Below are 26187 nucleotides of genomic sequence, written 5' to 3'. Positions count from 1 at the left end.
GACACCAAATATACGGCGCGGTAACAAGGCCGTCGCACGATTTGATGTATTAAGAAGTGTTGAGTTAAGCAGCTATTCACGTTTTATCCCCTTATCCTTAAATGTATGTGTTAGTGGTCTCAGCATAATTATTGAATCATGACTTGAGTCCACTAAACAAAAGTAGTATGCTGTGCAGTGCATAAGATGTATATCCAAAGATGACGAAATATTCAAATATGGTCACGTACATGTAACCTCACCATGTATAAACCAAGGTCGCGACAAGAACTGTTTAAAAGACAGGGGCCATCACCTTTGACATAATACCCACAGTGCATTTCGCTGGCATTTGTTTGTGTGCGGGGGGGGGGGGGGGGGTAGAGTCTTAACTTAATTGATGAATGTAAATTGTGCAAATAAGGACTTGCATGATAAATGAAACCTTTAGAACACGTCAGTCGCAAAGGTGCGCATCATTTGCTGAAGGTATCGGGGCCGCGGAACTGTATTTTTATTTTTTTTATTTTTTACACACAGAGAAATTTTATTGTTTTTTAATCGTTTTCCATTTTTTGTTACTAATCAAGTTGATGTAAGATTTACAGAGCTCATAGCTCTATTCTCACAAAATAACCAAATGACTTACAATTAAATATGAGGGGACTAAAACATATACTAGTACCTACAATACGTCATATACATTTTGACACACACCACTCAAAAAGATTCATTTTGCGATTTTTGGCTACTGCCAGACAGCAATGTTATTATTTTTATGCACCTCTGCTCTGAAATTATCAACACATGAATTGTAATTTGTCACATATCACAAATGCCTTCATGGCTTTATTTGAATTTTGACATACTCCAATTCCTACAGTTTTAGGGAATACATAATTTCAAAATAGTTTGTCTTGGGATCTGGTGCTGGTTTCAGTTTTCAAAAAACTGTATATTTCTGGCCCTTGTGCTCTGATATTTAATGTGAATGACCTTAATTATATAAACTCCGAGCTCCAGAGGGAAATGTTCTGGTTCTGTAGAGAATATTTTGTTGAATAAAGAAATGAAGTAAAATTTGGCAACTTGAGTTTCGATGAAGTACAGCCAGGTTTAGAGTACCATAAGGTCAGTAGCAACGAAAATTGGACAATCTTCAAGTGGTGCGATGCTAAGGGGTCTAGTGTTGGTCTTAAAAATCACTTTAGCAATGAATTTTTTTACAGAAACCTCCACTGATGACACCCCAGTGTTCGGTATGAAAAACTCTGGTCAGTCCCGTTTCTGCACACGTGTCATGAGGAAGACAATCTGCGTCCTGTCCTTGGTGCTGAACTGCTTCTTGTTGTGCGCTGTTATATTTCTGGGTGAGTTTTGGCCTCATTCAGACGATTTGTAAGAAGTCAGCTCTACGTTCTAGCCCATCTATTAAAGGTAGGTTAGGATGAATGCAGTTCCATAGCCTTTTTGAGGGGGGGTAGGGGCATTGGGTTGCTATCCAATTGATCTAGGGCACAATATTGGAAGGCGGAGCCCTATCCTCTCCTTTCAGCGCCTCTCCCTCTCCCCCAACCGAATTCAGGTACCCGTTTTACACCTGGTTGGATTGAGGAAATTCATTTCAAGCTCAACATCGGCGACATATCGCGGGATTCGAACCTCTGTTGTTTGGGGGGCAAAATACCCTATCCGGGACGCCAAGGCGATGGTTAGGGCGTCCCAACACGAGATTCCCATCCATAACACGATGTTATTTTGTTGATGTAGCGATGGCAATGATGGACCTGAAGCTGTCAGTCAGCCAGCTGGACAAAAAGATGGAAATGAACTCTGATAAACTGGTAAACCTCTCTGAGTGGATGGATCAGGTGACATGTCTATTTCTTTCCTTTTTTATGCAATAATGGTAACGAGTATTTGAAGCTGTTCGGGGTCTTTATGTATTATGACATGCCAGACTTGATTCCTTTTTTCTAGCCTACTTTGTGATGATTTGTCTTCATATTATTTACCACTGTTATCAAGATAAAAGTTTTCTTACATGCTAAGGAATGTTTGTTAAATCTATTTATTGTTCCTAGTTTGTAGTTGATAGTTGACCATATGAAAGTCGGTGTATTTTTTGTTGTATCAACACAGCATATTTCTTTATTTCCAACGGGACCAAAATAAGATCTGGTGGCATAAGTTATTTTATCAATAGGTAATGGGGAAATGCAAGGAGAGGGTTGAAGGACATGACATGGCCCTGCCCAAGGTCATGACCGGAATGACCCAACTGATGACCCCTGACCTACCAAATACCATGGAGACTGAGAATGCAATGCACGACGGGATACTGCCGCGAGGGAAGAAGCTGGAAGGTAACTAGACTAAGATGTAATGCCGTGATTGTCGTAAGATGTTTTTAATAAGAACAAGAGCTAATGCAAGTGGTGAATTTGTGGGTACACACAACGATTATTCAGCTGCCGTCCATTATAGAAGCCAGGGTTAATGACTAGTTCTGAATCAGGTTCAAGCCGTTATTTCCTTATCACACAGCTGTGACCATATCACTTTTGGACCAGAATATGTCAGTCCGCCAGTTGGACCACAATACCTACGTAACTACTGCTGATCCGGAAAACGTCGATGGAAAACTGGTAAAAAAATCATAATCCAAAGAAATTGTATATTTATACGTATTTGAAATAACGATGGCATGCTACGGAGAGTGAAGTTTTTTTTTCAGTTTATCTGTAAATTTTTAATGTCTTTTCACACAGTCGCGTTAGAATGTGAAGATTCAGGTTAATAAGATTTTCGAAGTTGATTTAATTTTTCCAAACTCTAAAGAAGCCAGTCTTAAATCTGTTAGTGACGTGGTACATCAAGTAATACTTAAGTTAACGTCATGTAACGAAACACACAGATTCCGCCCGTCTTCTAAGCCCCAAAAGTGAAAATGAGCTCTTTGCATTACAGGAACTGGACAATACAAAAACCTTCCCGGACAGTTTTGATGACCATGACAAACCTCTGTACAAGGTCCCATCGGAGTCGACTCAGCTGACTGTCCCTGAGGTACCGGGTACCCTGGAGAATGAAGAGATGAGGCGCGATGAGACGGTTCAGCAGCTGGTCAAGTTGGGAGGTAAAGTTTCTGCATTTGATAGTCATGTACCAAATATTGGTATGTTCAACACCGTAGAGTCGTTCCATCATCGTAAAAAAATGCCTATATCGATCAGTTACTTTTTATTTTAAATTCTATTTTTGATCTACCATGCTAGATATTACTAATACGCATACGGTGCAGCTTGTAACTCAAAATGAACGAGAGTTAAAACTCACTTTATGCGTATGTAAAAAGAATCAGGATGAATTTGACCTTTATGGTGTTTGAAAGAAGGGCTGACTTTCGCATTAAAAAACTCTGTTGCTAGAATTATAAAGAGAAAAAAATCTTTTAAATTCATAAAAGAGAAATAGGATGAGACTTCGAGGCATTTCAAATTTAATGACATTAAATGTATATTCTCGTCAGCTCTGTGATGTTCTCGCTCTGATTTTCAGCGTCCTGTCCTAACGGTTACCAGAAACATCGTGAAGTGTGCTACAAAGTGTTTCACACACCTAAGCCATTCCTCGCTGCGGCTTTAACCTGTCGTGCCGACGGTGGCACCCTCGCCATGCCCCGAGACGGCGGTACCAATGCCTTCCTGACCTCCCTCGTGAAAGCTGCCGGTAGGGCCAAGAGCGTCTGGTTCGGCCTACATGATCGCCGCCAAGAGGGTGTCTGGGAGTGGATGGACGGCACTGAACTGGGGACTGGCTTCACCGCGTGGGCAGAGGGGGAACCCAACAACAGATACGGCAAGCAGGACTGCGCGGCCTACTGGAGGTGCAGGAACTTCCAGTGGGACGATGAGAAGTGTTGCCACAAGAAGAAGTTCACCTGCCAAGTGACACCATCAGGTCAGCATTATTTCAACCAGATGTAAGACTTTAGAAACACACCTTGCATGTTCCAATACCGGATGTACGTACACATGTTGTAGGCTGCATATATGAAGAAAACAGATCAATTGCATTAGAAATTCAATGCTATTGCCTGGATGTTAGTGGCAGATATATTCTGATGTCAGAGAAAAGTTGTGTAGCTTTGGGCTCCCTAGGAGCTTGCTCTAAAACTGAAGGGGGGGTTAGCATTAAAGTTCATCTCTGTTGGTAAAAGGTTGACAGAGTCAGCCGAAAATTTGGGTAAGTCCCAATTCATTTTTGTGTTGGACTTGGACATAAAGTTTAATCCTTAATTAATTCTGAAGGGGGGTTGTTTCTATATTGTACAGCAGTGACCGTGTCACGATTGGACCAAAAGATGTCCGTCCGCCAGTTTGACCATAATACCTACATGACAACTGCTGATCTGGAAAACGTCGATGGAAAGCTGGAACAGGTAAAAGAAAATCATGATCTAAAAAAGATGAAGAAAGCCTGATGATATTACATAGTATATTTATAAGTATCGTAGATAAAAATTCCATGCTACAAAGGAGGGTTATTGTGTTTGTTCATGCGTGAAATTCGAATGTCTACTCACACAGTTGAGTTAAACTATAAATATTCAGGTTAATTAGATTTTAGAAGTTGACTTATTTTTTCCAAATTTTATGGAGGCCAGTAGAAAGTTTCTAAGTGAAATGGTACATCAAGTAAGTTCAATTTACATAATGTAATGTAACAAAACACACAACTATCTATCCCGTCCGTCTTCTCAACATATATGTGACACGCGCTCTTTGCATTACAGGAAATTGTCACTACAGAAGACCTCTCGGAGATATTTGACAAGCATGACCAATCTCCGTACAAGGGCCGTGTCGAGTCCACTCAGCTGACTACCCCTGAGGTCCCGAGTGTCCTGGAGAATATAGAGATGAGGCAAGATAAGACAGTTCAGCAGCTAATGAAGATGGGAGGTGAGGTTAGAAAAACATCTCCTGCTTTAAATCTATGTACTAACACATTACTTCTATTTTGTGTTCAGCACCATCTTTGTTATCAAACCAAGAAATGTTATCCACATAAACGTATTGAATACATTTACTCTTATTCATCTTTTACAATTATGTTAGATCTATTATGTTCCTCGACTTTATTGATAATCGGAATGATATATATGTAGGCTATAACTGAAAATGTAGGAATTGAAAGAGAAAAATCATCAGTTATTCTAAGAAGCGAGAAGTGAAAGACGCTGGGAATATTTGACGTTTACTTAATTAGCTAATCCGTTGTATACTTGAGGATTTGTGCTCAATTTAAAGAGGAGAAAAAGTCATGAATAACAAACGAAGAAACATGGGAGTTTATGTAGTCTTACAATGTAATTCAAATGACAGGAAATGTATGATATCGTCAGTCATCTTCTGATCCCATTTTCAGAGTCATGCCCCTCCGGTTACCAAAAGTATCGTGAAGTTTGCTACATAGTGTTTCTCACTCTCAAAACCTTCTCCGAGTCGGCCAAGACCTGTCGGGCGAGCGGAGGTACCCTCGCCATGCCCCGGGACGCCGGCATCAACGATTTCCTCATCACCCTTATCAAGAATTCGAAGAACGGGGCCCGTGGTGCCGATTTCAAAGGCAGCGTCTTCCCCTTCATCAGGCCTGCCGACTTCTGGTTCGGCCTACATGATCAGAACCGAGAGGGTCACTGGGAGTGGATAGACGACACTGAACTGGGGACTGGCTACCGCGCATGGGCAGAAGGGGAACCCAACAACCAAGACGGCATTCAAGACTGTGCTTCGTATTGGGCGGCCAGGAACTTCCAGTGGGATGATGATCATTGTTACTACAAGATGAAGTTCATCTGTCAAGTCAAACCACCAGGTAAGTATTTCAACCAGATGTTCAGTTTTAGAAACAAACCTTACATGTTCCTATGGTGAATGCACACATCTATAGGCTGTATGCATGAACCAAACAGACTCATTGACATTAAAAGACAGTGCTAGGGTCCGGCTTTTAGCAGTATATAGCTTTTGACGTCAGATAAAATTGATGCAAGGAGCTTGCTCTGAAACTGAAAGGGCACACCCAAATCTATCTCAGATGGTTTTGAATCAGAGACCTTTCGGTTAACGTTCTAAATGCGCATGTGCAGCGTGACGCATTGTGGTCTAAGGTCAAAGTTTAAAGCCCTCTGTCATGTTCATATTGATATCGTCTCAAATGCCAGAACGCCTTTATACTGCGAACATTGTTCATTTACTAACTAAAATTCTTCCATTCGTATATTTCACTCAGATGCTGGAGGGACGTCTGCATAATGTGAGGGCAAGTCCTGTGCCCCGAAGTCACATAGAAAGACGATCGGCGTCATGTATCAAACTACAGAAACTTTAACTACAGAAACCTTAAACTACTGTAACTTAAACTATAGAAACTCAAACTTAAGAAACGTAAACTACAGAAACTCAAACTACAGAAACTCAAACCACAGAAACTCAAACCACAGAAACCCAAAGTACAGAAACTCAAAGTACAGAAACTCAAACAGCAGAAATTTAAATTACAATAACTCAAACTACAGAAAGTTAACCTACAAAAACTGTCTTTATTTTTGACAACACCTACTGACATAGCTTTGGATCTTAAGGTAAATTTTCCTGCCTTGTCCCATAGAGTCTCCAGCTCGAAAAGAAGTTACTCGAAAAGAAATTTAAAAGACAACAAAAAACCTTTGCAGCTTAATTAAGAAATGCGAGGCCAAAAGCCTATACGCTGCAAAAAAAAAAAAAGACATTTCAATTACACCATATGTATTCAAGCAGCGACCAGCCAAGGAGCCAAGACAATCATTTTATGTCTTATCTTGTTTTAGGAAGAGGCACGATCGAGTTTGGAAAACCAGTAACATTTCTTTATGAATGTCTTTATAGCTATCATCCTGTTAAGCCATTTTCCTTGGGCCAAAGTACAACTTTGTACTTGTCAAGACAAAAGTCGTAAAAACACATTAATAAAGACTTCATGAATTCTCGTAACCAGCTAGCCAGCCAAATGGCAAAAACCATTACGAGTATTTACAGAGAAAGAATGGCCTTTCGGCCAAGACAAAAATTTGTGCTTCTAGTTACCTGTCCAACCCTTGTAAAAACCTGCCAACCCTTGCTTTTTTATGGGTCGACCGCTTACAAGGTACATGAATTGTCGATATAACATCTGAGTGACGCATTCCAGAGTTGTAATGTCACACTGTTTAAACTTGGGTTACGTTAGCCGAAATGAAAATAGAAATAAAGAAGGACAGTCATAACCGGAAACGCAACATTTTTAGGCCGTATTAGTATTCACCTCGTTTTGGGTCGATACCCATCCTTATGAACAAAATCCAAGACGTGACACACACACACACACACACACACACACAAACACACACACACACACACACACACACACACACTACGTATGATTAGGGAGACAAGTTGGCTGATGAAATTTGTGCACTGCTGTAGTGCCCAAGGGCTGGAGAAACGGAGATGGGCCATGCCCTATACACGGAAAGGTTTGTAACTTATTACTTAGTGGACCCAAGAAGGGATCATTGTTGTACTTGTTCTATATAGAGCTAGTCATCAATTCGTCCCTGACATATTTGAAGTAATTTCTTCTAACTGAAATACTGAGTATTTGCGTCAGGAAATGTTAAAGAAGAATTTTCAATTCAGATTCCTAGGCAATTTTAAGCGTTAGATTTTATATATGATTGTAATTTCTGACTATAAGTTGCATCATATGTCACATTCGTCAACTTGTGTATTAGCCGATAGACGCAGATGAATGCAGCTGATAGTGCTTTTCTTCCTTTTTTCTTTTATTTGAATCACATATCTTTAGCTGCCTTCCTTTTTTTAAGAGTTAACAATCGTTCTAGGAAAAAGCGAATTTTTGAACACATCAATCCTAGTTTGATAAGTCTGATACTTAAAGACATGACTATTTCCTGTTCTAACAGATGTCCTAGGGGACCCATGATTCTGGTGGGTACGACTTACCGCCATTATCACCAAAATATTTCATAAAGCATCAACATCCTATTGGTGACGATATTAATGCATAGTTCATCACCTCGCAAGCGAGGTTCATTTTACTGTGATCTGAGTCAAACAATTAAAGCTTTTCTTCTACTAGGAGCAACTTGTTGGGCTAGTTCATATGGTATATCTATTTTGGAGTGTACTCCTGATTTGATAGCCGTATATTGTATAGTGTTGTCATTTTGATAACAATGTTAGATTCAAAGGACACACTCCACGCTTATGAAATTTCGAAAAGCCACATTCTTACCTGTGCCTCATATTCTTGGAATTCGCTTGCTGCTGTTACTATTAATATTGATATATCAATATGACACATGCAAACAGACAAAGTGTATATACAAGTTACACCGCTAGAGTATCACGATTCCTAAACAGAGACATCCTTTTGCCAGAGAAATCTCGAATCGTTTAAAAGCGCCGCAAGTTGCCGATTATGTGGTCGGTAAAACTCGTTCAGAATTCGCTGAGTCTCGGGTAACATCTGGCCCAATTGGACGTCCGTCGGTCTCCGAGAGTGTTCCTTCTTCAAGCTGAAAATAGCGTCTTTTTGAGATGTGCTTTCAATAGGCCCTGTGAAATGTCACGTTTTAAAATCAGTTATAGTTATTGTAATACACCCAAATAACAAAACTGTACAGGAAATCCTTTATGATATTAATTGTTGTAGTTAATGTTTATACTTTATCATGAGTAATCACAAAAACATTAGGAAAATGAGTTTTTGGGCTGGGCTATAAAGGTTACAAAGATTGCTTAGATCATAATTAAATGGAAATTGAGTTCAAAACGTCCATAATCATAAGACCAGAAAGAAACGTATGTTTGTGTGTGTGTGTGTGTGTGTGTGTGTGTGTGTGTGTGTGTGTGTGTGTGTGTGTGATGACAATGAGGAAAAATTAGGACACTCGTGAGACTCAATGTAATCTAAATCATAGTCCATCAATATAAGCTATCCTTCGACTTGGTACAACTTGTTGTGCTTGTTCATACTCTTTAAACAAGTGAGTAATTGTATGTAGAACGCTAATGCATATTTCATCTTAATATGAAAGTAACTTTCCTTACCTCTTTTATGAATTCAAATAACAGCTAACATGCCACAATCTTCATAACGTTATACAAAGTTCCACTGACCGAGCTGTAGGAAGTCCAAGACCCTGGTCATCGTCCCTCGCGGGTCCTCAGAGCGATCCTCCATCCGCTGCACAAGGATCTGGCCCGGCGGGAAGATGGCGAACCAGTCCCGCAGGTACACCCCGTACAGCCCCAGCCGCAGACGCACCTGGGAACGAGATTGATACACGTCATCAATTAAGGTAATGTTGTAGTCTAACCTGAGAACGAGATGTGCACACCCCGTACAGCCGCAGGTGCACCTGGGGACGAGATAAGCAGACGTCATCAATGTAACGTAGTCTAACCTGAGAACGAGATGTGCACACCCCGTACAGCCCCAACCGCAGGCTCACCTGGGAACGAGATCAGGACACGTCATCAATGCAACCCAACCGTAGTCTAACTTCGGCACGACGTGCACAAATGAAGATTTTATTATGTTTGGTTTATAGTTGTATTTTATCACGTATTACCTATTGAGGATATGTTTGAAAGCTGTATTCTATCATGTATGTAGAGGATATGTTTGATGTTACCACGTAGAGATTTAAAGCTAAGCCTAGTTGTTTAGGCTATGATGGAGATTGAGATGGAATGTAATGGATCTCGCAATTCAGCCTCTTGGCTGCAGAAAAGGTTTCAATCAATAACCCAGTCATCATAGATTAGCACACGTCATCATCCGGATGGAAAAGTATTGCGTATTGAAAGAGAGACACTAAGGGCGCAGGGAAGCGTACAAGCAAAGAAGGAAAGATATATGTTATGACATAAACATATCTAACATATATAACAAATAAGAAAATGCACATGCATACACGTGTGTGTATGAGTCGAAGTAATAAGAAGAATAAAAAGCGACTGAAAGAAAGAAAGAGAGAGAGCGAGAGCTAAAGAAAGCATACATTGGAATTTTTCCAGGTCTCTAGAAGTACAATGTAAGATATTCTCACTCGTCACAGCAGGATGTCGCTGTTAACTCACAATAAAGAGGAACGTAAATAAATATTGACCAAACAAAGGATTGTCAAATTTTACATGGCATGTACATCATCATCACCATCATTCGACGTGCCGTCGGGGTTATACCGCCCCTAATGCTAGGGTCATATTTTCAAGCCGGTGCCCGGACGGGCTGTTTGCGAAAACGAAAAATGCATTTCAAGAAAATACACAAGTCATAGTAGTTTTATTTAATTTTTGTGTCTTTTGTTGTCTTTTATATCATATTTTTCGTCTCCGCAAGCTACCCGACCGGGCCCCGCTTTGGAAATGTGACCTAAGCATTACGGGGTGACTTACCCTTTCGATGGCTGGTATAAGACGGGCCGGGGATGCACATTATGTGTCAATGGTATAAAGAGAAAAAGTTCTTACGCTTTGCATTTCTGTAAGGTTGGGTTCGTAAGTGCACGAGCGGACAGAGTTGTTCTTGAGGCAGTTGTTGAAGCCGTCGATAGCCGTGATGACGTTCTTGTGAAAAGTGGCCGCTGACTTCTTACCATTGCCGAAGTAGAGATATTCAGAGTATAATCTGTGAAGGGAAATTAGCACAGTTCAATACAAGCCTCATGGGATGCTCCAATTGTTTAAAGATTCCGGAATTCGCCGGCAACAAACTCCAAACGAACACAGGCGTATCTACCATACATGCGCATGTACACGTAAGATCCAGTGTCATACAATTTCCCTTTGTTCGGCCCTTAGGATAAGGTAACTTTGAAACCATTTGGGAAATCTTATACTTTTATAGCTTTTAGAATATATACTTCTTGAATATTGCATGGTCTGTATACACAAGCAACCGTTTTATTTAAGCCACGTTTTGGTGACCGTCCGAGACACATTTCGAGCACGTTAAAGAGACCACCACACTGATTAAAACGAGTATGGGTCCTTCCCGGTGTGAGCGTATCAAATACATCTGTTGCAGCTTGTACCCTTCAGAACAAACCTGGTGTGTTACGCCATCAGCTGGTTAACTGGTTATACAAAACAAACAAACAAACAAAGTAGCACCTTTCGGCAGGGTCCCTGATGGTGAGAATGAACCTGGCGTGCGGCTGTACGGCCTTGAGTAGGTTCGCCACCAGGACGGCGGGTTCGTTCGAGGACTCGTCCCACACTTCCCGTCCCCAGCGTCGGTTGTCATACAGTGTGGAGACGCTGGCCTCTCCTGTATATTGTTCAGAAATACTCCATGAAGGCCATGTTGATTTGATTATATGGATGACATCTGCGCGCGCATCAATTTTCGTCTATTTCCAAAGGAAAAAAAAAATGTTCTACCATACTGTAAATCATGCAAAGCAGCTTCAAAATGTGCAAATATATGCCGTAAATTGCAACAATATTAGGAAAACGGATACTAATGTGGAAGAATGCCAAAGTCAAAGAAGAAGATGTGAAAGAACAAAAATGCGGAAAACAGTATACCATTCAATATATGTGTGTTAAATCATTTGGTCAACCTTCCTGATCACGTAGATTTCAAAATCAACATTGTTGTACCTTTCCATTGTCAGAAGTGTATTGGAATATTGCTTTGATTCATTTATATTGGTCATTTATATTGTATTATTATGTTTTGATATTGTGTACAATTTTCTATGTTTCGGCATGGCGGCCTTGAAAAGGTGACCTCTGCGGGGGTACACCTGTTTCGCAATGCCTTCCTGTTTCAGAGAAGTTTAATAAATAAATAAATAAATAAATCAACATGGCCTAACACGAAAAAAACGTCAAGTAAGGGATTTTACATTACAGAGCCTTTTCACATGTCGCCATAGGACACCAAAATGTAAGGGCCCTGTCACACTTATGCGTATATTCAAGTGCGCGTGAGTTGCGCATTAACATTTTTTGGGGTTAAGTAAGGTTTGCGGGGAAAATATGTTAACTATTTTGACCAACCGTTGTGCGGTCTAGTGATCGAGCCTAAGAAATCACTTGTTCGGCTCCAAACTTAACCTAAAACAAAAACATATTGATCCGCAAACTCATGCGGACTTACTTGTCTATACGCACAATTGTGACAGGGGCTTTAGGAGACACAATTCAGAGTATGCTTTTCAGTGAATCGTAGCTCAAGTGTTTTCGAAATATATATATATATATATATATATATATATATATATATACATATACAATTTGTATACATGTAGCCTGATTGAGTCGCCTTAATAGCTAATCCCAAGGCAGATCTCCACGGTGCCAAAATCGTATAAGCTAGCCAGAGAAGCTCCAGTCAGCCAGAGACGGTCCAGTCAAGCACCGTGACTGGAGCTTCTCTGACTAGCTAATACGATTTTGGCACCGTGGAGATCTGCTTGAAGATTACCTAATAGCGGCCCGCCCACCATCCAGCGACACCGCCAATACAGCCTTGGACAGCCGCACGACAGCCTTGGACTTTGCGTTACACAGACTATATGTATACAACAGAAAGTCACTAAGTATAACATAAGTAATGGCCTCATTTTTAGCGGTGGGTAAACTTGCAGCGAAGTTAATCAACACACATAAGAATCACGTGGACAGACATGATGCTGATTGGTCAAGCCTGTGAGGTCACGTGTCAGGTCCACTTACCTGTGATGACGTCATGATTGACAACCTCCTGCCCGGACGAGGTCAAACTTTTTTTGATGCGGGACTTGATGGTCGACGCAGCTCCGTCGAATAGATCCAGATACTCTCTGACCGGAACTGTCACGTTTGGAATATCCCCTAAAACAGAACAGTGCCGGTCACATTCTCTTATACACTAGGCAACAGTTACTCTCAAGCAGCTGGATATTGTGAAGATTTATAATGAAGCACCGGCCCAAATTGGCTAATACATTCTGCACAAACCTGGATTTGGAGGCGTATACGTTTCTGCCCAGGAGCACTGTGCACGCGTAGTGGCATATCAAATTTGGATCCCCCCAAATCCACCTAATGCTATTCTAGTGCTGTTTTTGAAATCAAAGGATGGGCAATCCAATCAGTAATCATGTTTCTCCACATAGACTTATATGTTGGAACAGCGTTATAGACAAATACTATAAGGGACTTCTATTTATTTACCTTGAAAAGTTATGAGTCTTTTATCCCATTTCAAAGCATTTCAAATGAAAAAAAGTATGGTTTAATTCTATTATCCGGCAATTTCCTAGGTACCTAAATGTCAAACAACTAAACTGTCCCAGACCGCAAGAGAATTGCTTATGTCTAACAACAACGGTCTTCTAGTCACAATTTCTCTGATGAGAAAAATGCTTATGACGTCATACCAGTCGTTGCAGTTACGATTTCTCTGAGAAAACTGCTTATGACGTCATACCAGCCATTTGACGGGAAAAACACCTTCTGGTCCACCAATGGGGCTCCTTTTTGAGGCCGCCGACAACATCCGGGTGCTTCGTCAGACGGAGGTAGAGATCGGAGGTTCCGCACTTGGGCATGCCGATGATGTAAAAGTACGGCAAACATCTACAGGGAGCGGCATAACGCGGTTTTCATGATGTGACAACTCAAGCACCAGGTAACTTGAAAGTTGATCTGTGTTGGTAGAAGTCATTCTGGATCAAAGTTGAACTGCAATTGCCAACACAACAAAAACAGAGAGGCTACAGAATTTCTGCAATTTATGAACTGCGGAAACGAAAAGTTTTATGGAAAAGACAGCAAAACAACCAATTGAAATTGCTTTGCGTATTGGTTGTTTTGCTGTCTTTTACATAAAACTTTTCGTTTCCGCAGTTCATAAATCATGCGCTTAAGTTGTGTAAATTTCTCAACATACTATCTATCTATCGGCCATCGGCCGGGACTAAACAAGTACATACAAGTACATACAACATACACAGTGTATGAGATATTTTGTAACGCTATAACGCAGGATAGCTCTATCGATGCTGATTTGATATTTTCTGTGTTGAAACGCTCACCTCAGTCGAAAATGCCCAGTGTCGTTGTGTATGAGTCCATCCCGAAAGTGCTTTGCCATCTTCTTTCGGCTCTTCATTGTCTTTATGTGGGCGTGGCAGGTTTTGTGTGATTTGTACGGATTCGAGTCCACCTGTTAAGGAGACAGTCCACGTCTTAGGTTTGAACTTCAACTTCAACTACCCCCAGATAACCCCGCTAGGGGCAAAGTAGGGGGGGAGGAGGTCCCAGGCTAAGGCGGGCAGGCCTCCAGCCTGGCGCGGAAAGACTCAACGGTGGGAGCCGTAACAACCGCGCCAGGCAGGGCGTTCCACTCGGGTATGGTGCGGGGGAAGTATGAATATTTGTAAGAGTCTGTTCGGGCGTAAAGTGGTTGAAATTTGAGCGTGTGGCTTCCCCGGGTGCGCCCCTGAGCTGGTTTCAGTAGACTATCTGTATTAATATTGATGTGGTTATTAACTAGCTTATAGAAAAAGGTGAGGCGGGCGTTCCTCCTCCTTTCAGAGAGAAGGGTCCACTGCAGGTCATTGAGCATTTGTGTCACGCTGCTAGTCTGCCGGTAGTCATTCAGAGTCACTCGGGCGGCCCTGCGCTGGACGGCCTCCACCGCCTGTATCCCTTTGGTGGTGTACGGGTCCCAGACGGTGGCACTGAACAAACTCTTGTGAACTCTGAGAAGTGCAGTATCTGGCTCGACTAGGGATGCCCATTGCAGGACACTTTATCTAACAACAACAAACTAAAACCTCTGTCACACTTGTGCGTATACACAAGTCCTCATGAGTTGCGTATTAACATGTTTTGGGTTGAGGCTAAGTTTGCAGCCGAAAAAGTAATTTTTTCACTCACTCGATCACTGGGCTGTACAATGGTGGGTCAAAGTAGAAAACAACTTTTCCCCGCAAACCTTACTTAAATTGTTAATGCGCAACTCACGCGCACTTGAATATACGCACAAGAGTGTGCCAGGGCCCTAACCCAGTTCAAATGCAGAAATAACTCATGATTAGAACAAAAGCTGTAATCTGTACGTGCGACTGTCTCTTATTAGTTTCATTTTTATCTACCAGTAAAATATTAAACGTTAATCTACGATGTCAAGCTACCTCAACGTTTCAATATGTTAGCTACTTTCTAAAACACACTGAAGAAAAACAGAATTCTGTCGTTTTGCAATAGTTTTTAATCAATGAACCGTTTTCTCGCTCACCTCTGTTTCTGGGACCTTCTCATACCAACAGGGGTTCTTGTAGTTAGGGAGGGTCTGACGGGGGATTTCTGCGAAGATCTGTAAAGGGAGAGGTAACTGTAAATGATGTAATAAACTGCATCTTTGTTATACATTTGGTCTCAACCTTACTTCTCCCCTTATGATCTCAATGAAAAGCGCCCTGCAGGCCGATCTGAGCTTCTGATTAATCAAATAAGGTTAAAACAAAGAAACTATGTTTTCATTTCTAAATCCCGACGTTGAGATACATAATGGATAATGTAGTCTCTACCAGTCTAACTACGTTGGCTATAGGGGGGAAATTTGCCAGGGACGGTGCCGGTTGGCCACCAGAGGGTTTGGCTGGCCGCAGGTGAGGGCGAAATGTTAACCTGCCTGTGGACTGAATCTCCTGCCATTCATTCATTTTTTTGACAAATTCTACGATCCTTACCAAGTTCTATGATCCGAATCCCTGTAGGTCAAGTCAGGGTAAGGAAAGCCCGGTGGAGGCTATACATAATGCATGATTGACTGGTCTACATGACCAGTTGACGAGCTATGAAGTTCGTTGCGCTTTTTGTTACGTTAATGATTAAGCTTCTGTATCTTCCGTCTTACGTCACTTAACAAGACGGTTCGCGATTGTAACTGCGCATCAAAGGCGAGATCAGCGTGAGGGTATCATGTCAAATGTGAAACCTCAAACTTGTAAACAGATCTTGTCTAGATCATACTTCATGTATAGACATGTTTTATGTCTTAGGGGCCCTCAAGTTTGACATATTACCCATAATGCATCTCACCGTGCATGCGCAGTCGGAATCGCGAATTGGCTTATGACGATCACATTGGAAAGGAAATAACTGGCGACACAAGGATAATGTAACGTAATCTAACTCAAAGATAAGCAAGGGCAACACTTACTACTGGTTCCAGTGTCATAAGTTTCTTTGTAACGTTAATTCCATTCCCTCTTGTTGTCTGGTCTCCACTCGTTACTGGCTCTGTTGACTTGGAAGCCGACCAAGCTGTCACCCGAATCATTTCTGTCAATTTTGAAGCGTAGCCGTAAACACACGCTAGCGTCACACACGCTACCAACAGCAGACATTTTCCCGACAAGAGGTGAGTTTGCGGTTTGGGGCACAGTCCGGATGAGCAGCTCGGTGTGTTGGAAGACGTCATCAGCTCTCCAGTCTATCGAACAACGGAACATAACAAAGGCCTAATAAAAACATGTTGTGCTTCCGGTTATGGCACTGTGCAAATGTCTGTAGGTAGGTAGGGATTCTCTTTTTCAGTCTTTCTTTATTCATTTCTTTTTTTAGATTTCCGCAGATCCAACAAATACGATTTAACTTAAGTTTGTAAAACTGTAATGGATCAGGTTATTGTATTTTCAACTTATTGTGTTTACACATGCTGTACATGTATAATAAGAGGTGAGTGTTCATGTAAAATAATAAACAGAACAAAGAAGTACAATGTTTACGTGACACATTCCTATACATCAACTTCTCAAAGGCTATCAGTAATGTGTTGACAGAGAGAGAAATGCAGGAAATCTGCAAGAAAATAGTCCCGAATCTGTTTGGAATTTTCGTCACTCATGCAGATGTTGGATCGAAACGGTCGACCAAAAAGAAGGCTATTGGGACGGCAGGATTTTGCTAGGGTCGGTCTGGTAATCACCGGAAACACAACATTTTTTCCTAGGCCTACTCTCCTCGGCAAGCATGCTTGTAATGAATGAATTATACATGTCTTATGAATTCTGAATGTTGTACCTAGCACCATTTATTCCTTATCACACACCACATGTGGCGGAAATACAATGTATTAAGTTTTCAATAAGTTTTAAGATCATTTTACGACGAATGACAAGGGAATTTTCTTTCTTAAAATTGAAGTTTTTATAACTTATTTCAACAGTGCAACAAATAGAGAAAAGCAAGCTTGATGAGAAATAAAAGGTAGTCCCCTAGCCTTTTTGAGGCCGCGTGTGCAGTGGGTTGTTATTGTTCCACCGCCTTTATCAAGAACCCATTTTTACACCTGGGTGAAGTGAGGAAAGTCACGTTTTCCCCAAGGGTGCAACATCGGTGTCTTCAAGGGACTCGAGCCCAAAACCACTGGGCCAAACACCCTGCCGTCAAACCAACACGGACCCACAAATAGCAACAGCCTTACAGTGTTACGGCTCACTCGATAATTTAGAGACGGTAACACAGCACACACGTCAAGGACAATTGACCTGTTTCCAGTTACGGCGGCCATTTTGAATTTCCCGTGGTCAGCTGGGGGTCATGCACCAACGTCAGGCTGGGGGTGCGGGCTATGATAGGCCTATAGGAAACATATAGGTATGCCATCTTTGGTGGTACATTTTGCCCCTCTATACTGTGATACATGCGCCTGGTATGTGTAGAAAATATTGTTGTGGACATTTGGACTTGATTTGGGCTAAATTCTAATTCATTTTTCACACTTTTTGACGGGAAAGAGGTCTATTGCAATGTTCGGTAAGACAGAAAACTTACTGATACAGCCTCTCCTCTGAAGGTTTCTATTCTCATGTTTAACAAAGTTGAAACTAAGAGTGCTTCGTCGCCCTCAGAATTTCAAGACAAGATTCTCTCCTCCCCCTAGCACAATGTCTTTCATTGGAATAACCTTTTTTTTTTGTTCAACAAGCCGAAACAGTTTGTTTGCTGAAAGCCTTCTCACCAAAAGATTTCACCTGTGATTTCACATCGCGAGGTCAAATTTAAACATGGCTGAACACAACAATAGTAACATTAAGAGATCTTGGACTGTGCAAATTTTTTACGTATTGGTCATGTCTTAAATAGTGCTTCATTTAATGACAGATGACATTTTCTATGTGTGTGTGTGTGTGTGTGTGTGTGTGTGTGTGTGTGTGTGTGTGTGTGTGTGTGTGTGTGTGTATGTGTGTGTCGGGAAGGAGGTGTGGCGGTTGCATCGTTTGGCCTAACGTCCCACTTTGCATGCCCTACGGCGAGGTGACAGGCGGGTCCAACTGGGGACGGGGGTGGGGGTGGGCAGCGGGTAGTGTTTGTTTGTTAGTAGTACTGGTGTTTGTTTGTTTGTTTGCATATTTTTTTCAATATAGTTGTGTGGATATAAACGTTGAAAATATAATGATTAACACGCACGCTATTGGTATTTTCCAGACCATGCCATTACAATAAAGGTTCAAACTACCTTGCTGTCAAGTGTGCGTCAGACAATAAACGACCTCTGTCCGAATTCTGTTGATCGCCACAAGAGTGCCGAAATTCAAAATCGCCAGAAAATCAAGCATATTCTTAGCCTTAACACTGCCCTGTTACGTTGGACGTAGCCTGGAAACCATACCATTAGGGCTATTCCCGGTATCTCTACAGCGCTGGGAAGGGTGCCCACCCGCCCAGACAGCTTAGTCCGCTCGGTGATGTGCCTTTCCGGGCTTCTCTCCCTTCGGCCGGCCGGGCTGAGTCATAATGTTTTCATGTGCAATTTTTAGTTTCGTGCTTCCCTGGGTGTGTATATATAAGACTGTATTGTAATATAAACGCCATTCAGGGGTACATGTATGTCGTGTATGACGTGTGTTCCCTGCCATGTTAAGTTGAATGGATAAAGATCGAAGATTGACAAACTACTCACCGATGCAGCTTCTCTTCCGAAGGCTCCCATTATATTCCTGTGGTGTTGAAACTAGGAGTGTTGTCCTCAATTTTCAGACAAGGTCCTCTCACAAAAACAACAACAACCTGCAGAGCAAGTCTACAACCTAGGTCACCACTCCTATCAGTGATTTCACATCGCGAGATTACGTTTCTGCATGGCTGAACACAACAAGCTGCAAACAGACTGATCCTCGCCAGAGGGCGCTGCAAGGCCAGACGATCGTATTTCGCCATTCCCAATGTCTGACTATAGTTACCTTCGCCGAGAAGGTTATGCATAGGGTAGCGTTTGTGTGTGTGTGTGTGTATGTAGTGGACCAGAATAATTTTTGGAAATTAATGAGGCAACTTTAAAAATCCGCTTTGTTCCATGATATGACTATTCGAATTGTAACTGAGGAACAGAGGAATGTTGATAGATAGAAAATATGCAAATGTGGACCTAATTTGCATACTTAATGAGAAACAACTATAATTCCATACTGGTAAATGACGGCAATTTCATACATTTAATACTTTTTTGTGGCATCAGGAAGTTATGTGAATGTGAACATCGTTGAATCAAATTATGCTAATAATTAATAATTTGCATAATTGATGATAAATATTAGCATAACCTTCTTTGTTAAGCTCATACTTTGTTAAGATTAGTTTTGGCCCTGGCCGTGTGAAAATTACTTGTCGAAGGTACGGGGTCGTGGGACTCTAGTTCTGCCATATTCTTGAAATTCTAAAATATTTGCCCCGTGGTAAAAAGGAAAGCAGTCATCCTCAATTGAGGTGAAGCATGATGCTTTTTCAAGTAGCTAGTGGTAGTGCAATGCGGCTTCGCCACGGCTCGCAATTTTTGGCCAAGCACACCGGATCACAACTACTCTTCTCGAGTGTGTTGGATTCTTTTACATGCAGAGGTTTGACGCTTGAGGCTAATGCCTGAAGCTCCCTCATACACGGGGCCGCCGATTTTACGTCACCATCCGAAATTACGAATGCAATCCCTTACAACATGTCCGAGCTGGAGTCGATCTTAGGATCAAACTCGGGCCCCAGGATCAACGGATTTTGATTCAGATAGCGGGGTTGCGTTACCGCTTGCGCCACGAAGCCGCCATTAAAACGCCCTCATACGTTCCCCCATTGATGAAATGGTCCTCTATTGTTGCCGTACCTACCGGACCCGCCATTGCCTCAAACCTATCTCCATCTGATGTGCTTTTGATGGACTATTGAAACTGAGAAGTAAATCAACACATCATCGTTCCTGTTTAACCTCCATTTCCCACTGTTTGCCCTCCTCTTCAATACTGAGTGCTGTTGTGATATATATTGGGAACTCGAATCTCTCTGACTCACGGCCACTAAAGGAGCATTCCACTCCAGAAGTGGGTATCATTTTCTGATAGATTATGCTTTTCGGGATACAAATGCACCAGACTTTTAGCCAAATTACCTCAGCTTTCTTTCAGGAAGTTATACAAAACGTTTGAAGACTATCGCGTCTAGGGATACAGAGATTTTTTGAAACATTGAACTCTGTCATTCTTGGAAGGGTCCTCGGTGAATTCAAGAACTCGATCGCAATCGCTATAATGTTCAACCCTACGTTCATACTTCAACGTATGGTAAATTTGACAAAACAAGTTGGATTGTAGCATAACAATTAGTCTCTGATGAATTATAATACCCGCTTTTGGAGTGGACTGCTCCTCAGTTAAAGTGGTCGCCTGTTTCCTACTTTTCTAGCCGTTGTGTATACCAAGTGTCGAAGGCGTGGCAGTTCGATGTGTAGATTACCTTTCTCACCGGTTATCGCACATTTGCTTAAAAGGTCAGGCTGATCCGTTACCTATTGCGTTTTCAATTATCCGTCACGTGGGGTTATAATAAACAGCGTGACAGGTAATAATTGTTTTGCCGTGTTCGCTCTGCACTCTGTCCACCTCGCAGAGCTAACAACAGTTGACACCAGGATTGGGAGAGTCAAGCTTATTTTGTCACCCGGCGATTATCGGGCCATTGTTCGCGGCATTACTTACGATACACAGCGACACGTACCGGCGGCTATACCTTCACCTTTATTCTACCTTTACACCTGTGCGGCATGACTCCTCGCAGGTGAGACAAAGAAGAACTCTTCGAAATAACATCAGGACCCCAGAAATATAGGTGAGACATTCACATGTGTAGATAAAATAAATAAAATAACAAAATACGCTCTGCGTAGAAATACCCTACCATAACGTTTCAGCCATACCATAGCCTACATCTATATATAGCTTACCAAAATATCATGTCATGCTGCAGTATTGATAAATGTGGAAGAAACTGTGTTATTTTCATTGATTTTTGGTGGTTAGCGGGGATGTTTGTGTGTGTGTGGAGCCTGTGAGGGGCGGGCTTATCTAGGAGTGTTGTCGACCCCAGATTTCGGCTAAGTGGTGCCACGCTGATACGATAGTACGTTAGGCTAGGGTCACATTTCTAAGCCGGGGCCCGACCGGGCTGTTTTTGAAAACAAAGAATAAAAAACACATGTCAAGAATATGCATAGCGTATGGTAAGGAGACATTTTTAAAAAGTTTTGTGTCTTTTGTTGTCTTTTATATCATAGTTTTCGTTCCCACAAGCTGCCCGGCCGGGCCCCGGGTTGGAAATGTGACCCTGGCATTAGAAGTGATTGCTGTTCGATACTTGCACCCCGGTTGGCTAAACTTATGCTAGGGTCACATTTCAACGCCGGGTCCCGGCTGGGCTGTTTGATAAAACAAAGAAAGATTATAAGAAAGATTTAAAACTTATGGGAAGGACTAATTTTTCTACGTTTTGTGTGTTTTGATGTCTTTTACATCGTGTTTTTCGTTCCCACAAGCTACCCGACCGGGCCCCGCTTTGGAAATGTGACCGTACCATAACAGTCGCGCTGCCTGTAGTAGTAGACCGGTTTATTGCAAAATAAAATATAAAAATAACACGTGATAACAGCATGTTTTGCAGCCACAGGCGCTGAATTGCACAGCTTTTCTATTTTCTATTACAATTATTACCAGTATTTACTGCAGCGTATACGATGTAACTAAAAGTAATATACAGGCAAACAACTTCAAATTCAAAAACTATTTAAACTATTTGCTGGTGTATTTTACCCTAGCGTTTGGGAAAATATGATGAATATCTAAAGAAATCATTCTGTTGTCGAATAGTCCGACTAAAGATGCAGGATTAAGTTAATTAAGATATGATGATTGTGTTTTTAAATATAAGCGTCAGGTTTTGCTGAAGTTACATATGCATACATGTGAAATTTCACAACGTAAGCTACATTCTGAATTATTTTGTAGCTCTAACAAGATATGTTCTTTGATATTTCTGAGGAGTTTAAATTTATCTGCTAGTTTACACAACGGGATATACATAATGAAGCAAGAACTTAATAACATGAAATTTCTACGCAACTCGACACTCTTGGGCCTTCTTCTTAAAGTGCAACACTGGTAAAATATAGGTAAGGTATGATGAAATTGGGAAGGACATGCAACCGACATAGTACCCAATCCCGATAAACAACAGCAACAATATCTTACGTGTTGTAGTATAACATCAACAAAATATAGAAATTTTCCCTTTACTTAGGAACCGTTTTCCTTCGATTATATCAGTTGTTCCATTTCCAAATGACTTACGTGCGTTTGATATATAAGAAACTCCTTCTTGTGAAGTTTCCATCGAGTTTTCGGTCTAATGGACCACTGATATGATTTTTCTAAAAATCCGGGCATTATGAGTATTGAATAACGCCATACTTGTCACTAGTAAATAAGGGAAACAGATGTTCCCTTGAATTACTTGACCAGAATATTGCTGTACAGTATATAGCGTCTTCAACTATGGCCCGTTTTGTCGTGAATTAAGGAATAAAAACTTTATTGCACGACAATCGTTCACGATGCAATACGTATAGCAACTATTAGACATAATACAAAATAGAGGTATAGAATAAAACTTAACATCCTAATTACTAAAACAATAAGGGCTAGGAGAAGTGTTTGGTATGGTATCACAATCGAGTGGGGTAAATCATGAGTTTCGGTATTCTTTCTAATAATAGAGCAGTTTTTTGTATATTTACCTATTTCTGCATTGTGGGAGTTGTTATATCTAAAGATGTATTAAATCTGTTTGTAGCATCGAGTCTCTTCAAATCTGTTGTACGTATGTGGATATGGTATCGGTTTGAACTGAAAATCATATGGTTACAAACTTGCAACTAATTTGTTATGTTAAAAAATGAGCGGTAATCCATGACATAAGTGCACAATGCTTATTATGGGTATCATTTTCAACTATTGAGCTAGCATTTAGTTTATTAATTTTTACTCCTTCGTTGCACCGTCTTTTTTCTGAATAAGACTTTGTTATTGTAATGCATCTGTGGCGAGAATTTCAACATGGCGCCTTACGTCAAAAATAGCGCTGTAGTGGTACACTGACATTGACCTTCGCATTAAGATCAAAAGAAAATCCTCACAATGTTTAAAATCAATTCTATACTGATCCACATTCATAGAATATACAAAAACCTATTGTTAGATGTTGAGATTTCGTTGCCTTTTTTATGCATTTCACAAGACAGCGCTCAGTATAACAAACTAACTCACAACATTAAACTGAACTTGCCTTGTGACTGTTGTGACTGTTATATTCTATTCAACTTCCCCCACTCCCATCTTGTTAAATGTCGTATTCATTTCATAGCTATATCAGTTTTCTAACTGTATTTGTTTTCAAACTGTATTTTTGTCGTACAAAAATCCACTGTTTTGTGTTGCTTAAGTTTGCCGTAGATCATTGTCGACGTTTTTTGTCCTACCATATCCTGTCTGAGGGATGTCCCTATAGTCCAACTGGTAACTGCCTCTCAGTTGAGCTCCTTGTTCCAATCAGTTGGAAACTTGAGACCCCAGTTCAATCCTGGCAAGGCGCCTTGGTTGGGGCTGCATCCGTCTTTTGGAAGGGACGTAAAATGCGGTCCCGTGAGCTACAGCACAAATATAAGTGATATTTATAATAATAGTATATAAATGCTCACAAGAGTTTTTTTTAATACTTTGCATTACTTCACTGCTATCGGTGAATTATTTCAATGACTGGCAAATGACTGAATAGCAAGGTTCTTTTATTCACAACCAAGCATTTTAAAAGGCTTTAGATCTTGTAAAATGCTTGGTTGTTAATAACAGAACCTTGCTATTCACTGCTATCGTTTTTATATATGCGAATGAATTTTTAAAAAGTACATCGTTCGATGTATGTGACCGTAGCTTTACTTACCGACGTTTCCGTTCTTTTCCCCCAGACATGCCGGACACATTCCCCGCCCACGCCGGCGAGCCGACCGACCCAGCCGAGCCCCCGCCGGAGATTAAGCAGTCTCAGATATCAGCGACTCTCAGATGGTCGGTAACTTCTCCCTCTTTCCCTCGATTATTTCTCTCTGTATTATAAAAGAGATTCCGTTAATTCCCCTAGCTTTCACCATTTGACTAACTTACAAAAATCAATCTTAGTACATGTACTAAAATCAACCAACCCACTTACGATACAAAACGTGGGTCTCTTCATTTTCCACTGCCTTCAAAAAAGAAGTCAAACCCAATCATAGTCAACCTTAGTTAACATAGAACTTACATTGTAGAGTAGATAACCATATCGATTCCCATGTATTTCCATGTACTTGTTTGTCTGCAATTATCCTTCGGGCATGAACTTGCAATAAAGTTATCATACTGATTTACATACGTAAAGGTAACAGATACTTATTAATAAGCAACTGGATAAAATGTGGAAACGTTAACACGTTTCAGACAGTATCCGCTGTTTTTGGTGACTAAACGAGTATTCGGGTATAACCCAGTATTTCCAAATGTTACCCAGTTGCTTACATGTAGATGTGTAGCTGCTACCTTGCGTATCTTATTACCTGGATGTCTAACCTTCTTCGACGCAATTTACATTCATTCTGCCTGTCTCTCTTTCGCCAATTTCGTTTTATTTTATTTTCTTAGTTCGTCCCTTTTAAACATTCAACTTGTTATTTTGAGTTGTGAAAAGTATGAGGCGTAGCGTAATGCATAGCGTTGCAGTAAAATATTTCACTGGTTTCGATGATACACGATGAAACAAAGACAAGTCAAGTTACATTTATTGCACAGCAATTGTAACAGGTGCAATGTAAGGCAAAGTGATCTATAGGTCTACTGGCTAGATATATATTAACCTAGTACAATTTACACGTAGACTCTAAGATATACAGCAATGACAGAAGACATGGTATATACAAGTGGCATACAGTGCATACATGGCAACATAAAAGTCGATGTATCCTTACTCCATCCCGTTTGGTTGTCTATATGCAGTTTTGTAATATCTTATTAAGAAAAGTGGATACTTAAAACTAAGAAAATTCGACACCCGAAAAGTTATATGTCAGAGCTAAGAAATGGCCGGCTCTATCGACTGACAACATTTCTCGTCGGCAACCCGTTATACCGTAGAATTTGATTCGTGATTTCTCGTAGATTTTGTTTCAGTCTCGTAAATTTGCCTTCGCCTTATTTACATATTGCTCCATAGTTTTTGTTAAAAACCTGGTCAACTACACGTCTTGTTCAGTTACTGAAGGTCTCATTCCACTAGACGGTGATTGCGCTTGACCTAAATTGGTCGGAGTAGCCCTTCACTTCGTAATTAGAACATCATACGAAATGTAACAGTATGACTGAAAATGCAACAAAACACTCAAAGCTTCAAGAAATTCGTCTTTTATCTGGGAAATTCGTTGAGCGCTCTGTCAAATTTTAGGCCACAGCAAATTTGCAGCGAGGTCACCGCCCTAGTGAAACTGGCGTCTTAAGCCCCGTTCACACTTGTTCGTAATACTATATTCCAGTCCGTGTATGATTTCCATATTCGACATTTCTTTGGTCTAGGTAAAGTTTGCGGCCGAAGAAGTCCTTTATTTGGTTCGATGACTAAGATGCACAAGGGTGGGTCAAAGCAGAAAGCATTCTTTCCCCGCAATCTTTACATAGAAACAAAGTCAATACGCAACCCATTCGGACTTGAATATACGCACAAGTGTAAACAGGGTTTTACTGACGGA

General features: G+C 41.0%; 3 protein-coding genes across 4 annotated transcripts; 2 read left to right on the top strand and 1 right to left on the bottom strand.

Moving 5' to 3' along the window:
• Positions 1-2910: 2910 nt before the first annotated feature.
• On the top strand, positions 2911-5311 carry LOC136442978 (C-type lectin lectoxin-Phi1-like). The gene is made up of 5 exons (XM_066440410.1): positions 2911-3118; positions 3541-3942; positions 4317-4423; positions 4778-4946; positions 5295-5311. Exons 1-5 carry the CDS (start codon positions 3076-3078, stop codon positions 5309-5311), a joined length of 738 nt encoding a protein of 245 aa, XP_066296507.1. The 5' UTR covers positions 2911-3075.
• Positions 5229-7735, top strand: LOC136430201 (perlucin-like protein). Its single transcript, XM_066420592.1, has 2 exons — positions 5229-5862; positions 6280-7735. Exons 1-2 carry the CDS (start codon positions 5373-5375, stop codon positions 6300-6302), a joined length of 513 nt encoding a protein of 170 aa, XP_066276689.1. The 5' UTR covers positions 5229-5372; the 3' UTR covers positions 6303-7735.
• A 93-nt stretch (positions 7736-7828) lies between these two features.
• On the bottom strand, positions 7829-19165 carry LOC136430187 (carbohydrate sulfotransferase 15-like). 2 transcript variants are annotated; one of them, XM_066420572.1, is made up of 10 exons: positions 19006-19165; positions 16261-16533; positions 15334-15411; positions 14126-14256; positions 13519-13667; positions 12783-12920; positions 11211-11367; positions 10569-10725; positions 9210-9357; positions 7829-8645 (listed from the first exon to the last, which is right to left on the bottom strand). In XM_066420572.1, the coding sequence occupies exons 1-10, from the start codon at positions 19033-19035 to the stop codon at positions 8443-8445; spliced, it is 1464 nt and encodes a 487-aa protein (XP_066276669.1). In that variant the 5' UTR covers positions 19036-19165; the 3' UTR covers positions 7829-8442. The 2 variants fall into 2 exon arrangements, with proteins under 2 accessions (XP_066276669.1, XP_066276679.1); XM_066420582.1 differs by lacking the exon at positions 16261-16533.
• Positions 19166-26187: the final 7022 nt, after the last annotated feature.

This window comes from Branchiostoma lanceolatum, chromosome 1 (genome assembly GCF_035083965.1).
Source record: "Branchiostoma lanceolatum isolate klBraLanc5 chromosome 1, klBraLanc5.hap2, whole genome shotgun sequence".
Lineage (NCBI taxonomy): Eukaryota > Metazoa > Chordata > Leptocardii > Amphioxiformes > Branchiostomatidae > Branchiostoma > Branchiostoma lanceolatum.
Note: the sequence above shows the minus strand (reverse complement) of the source record. Positions and strands in the feature narration are given on the sequence as shown.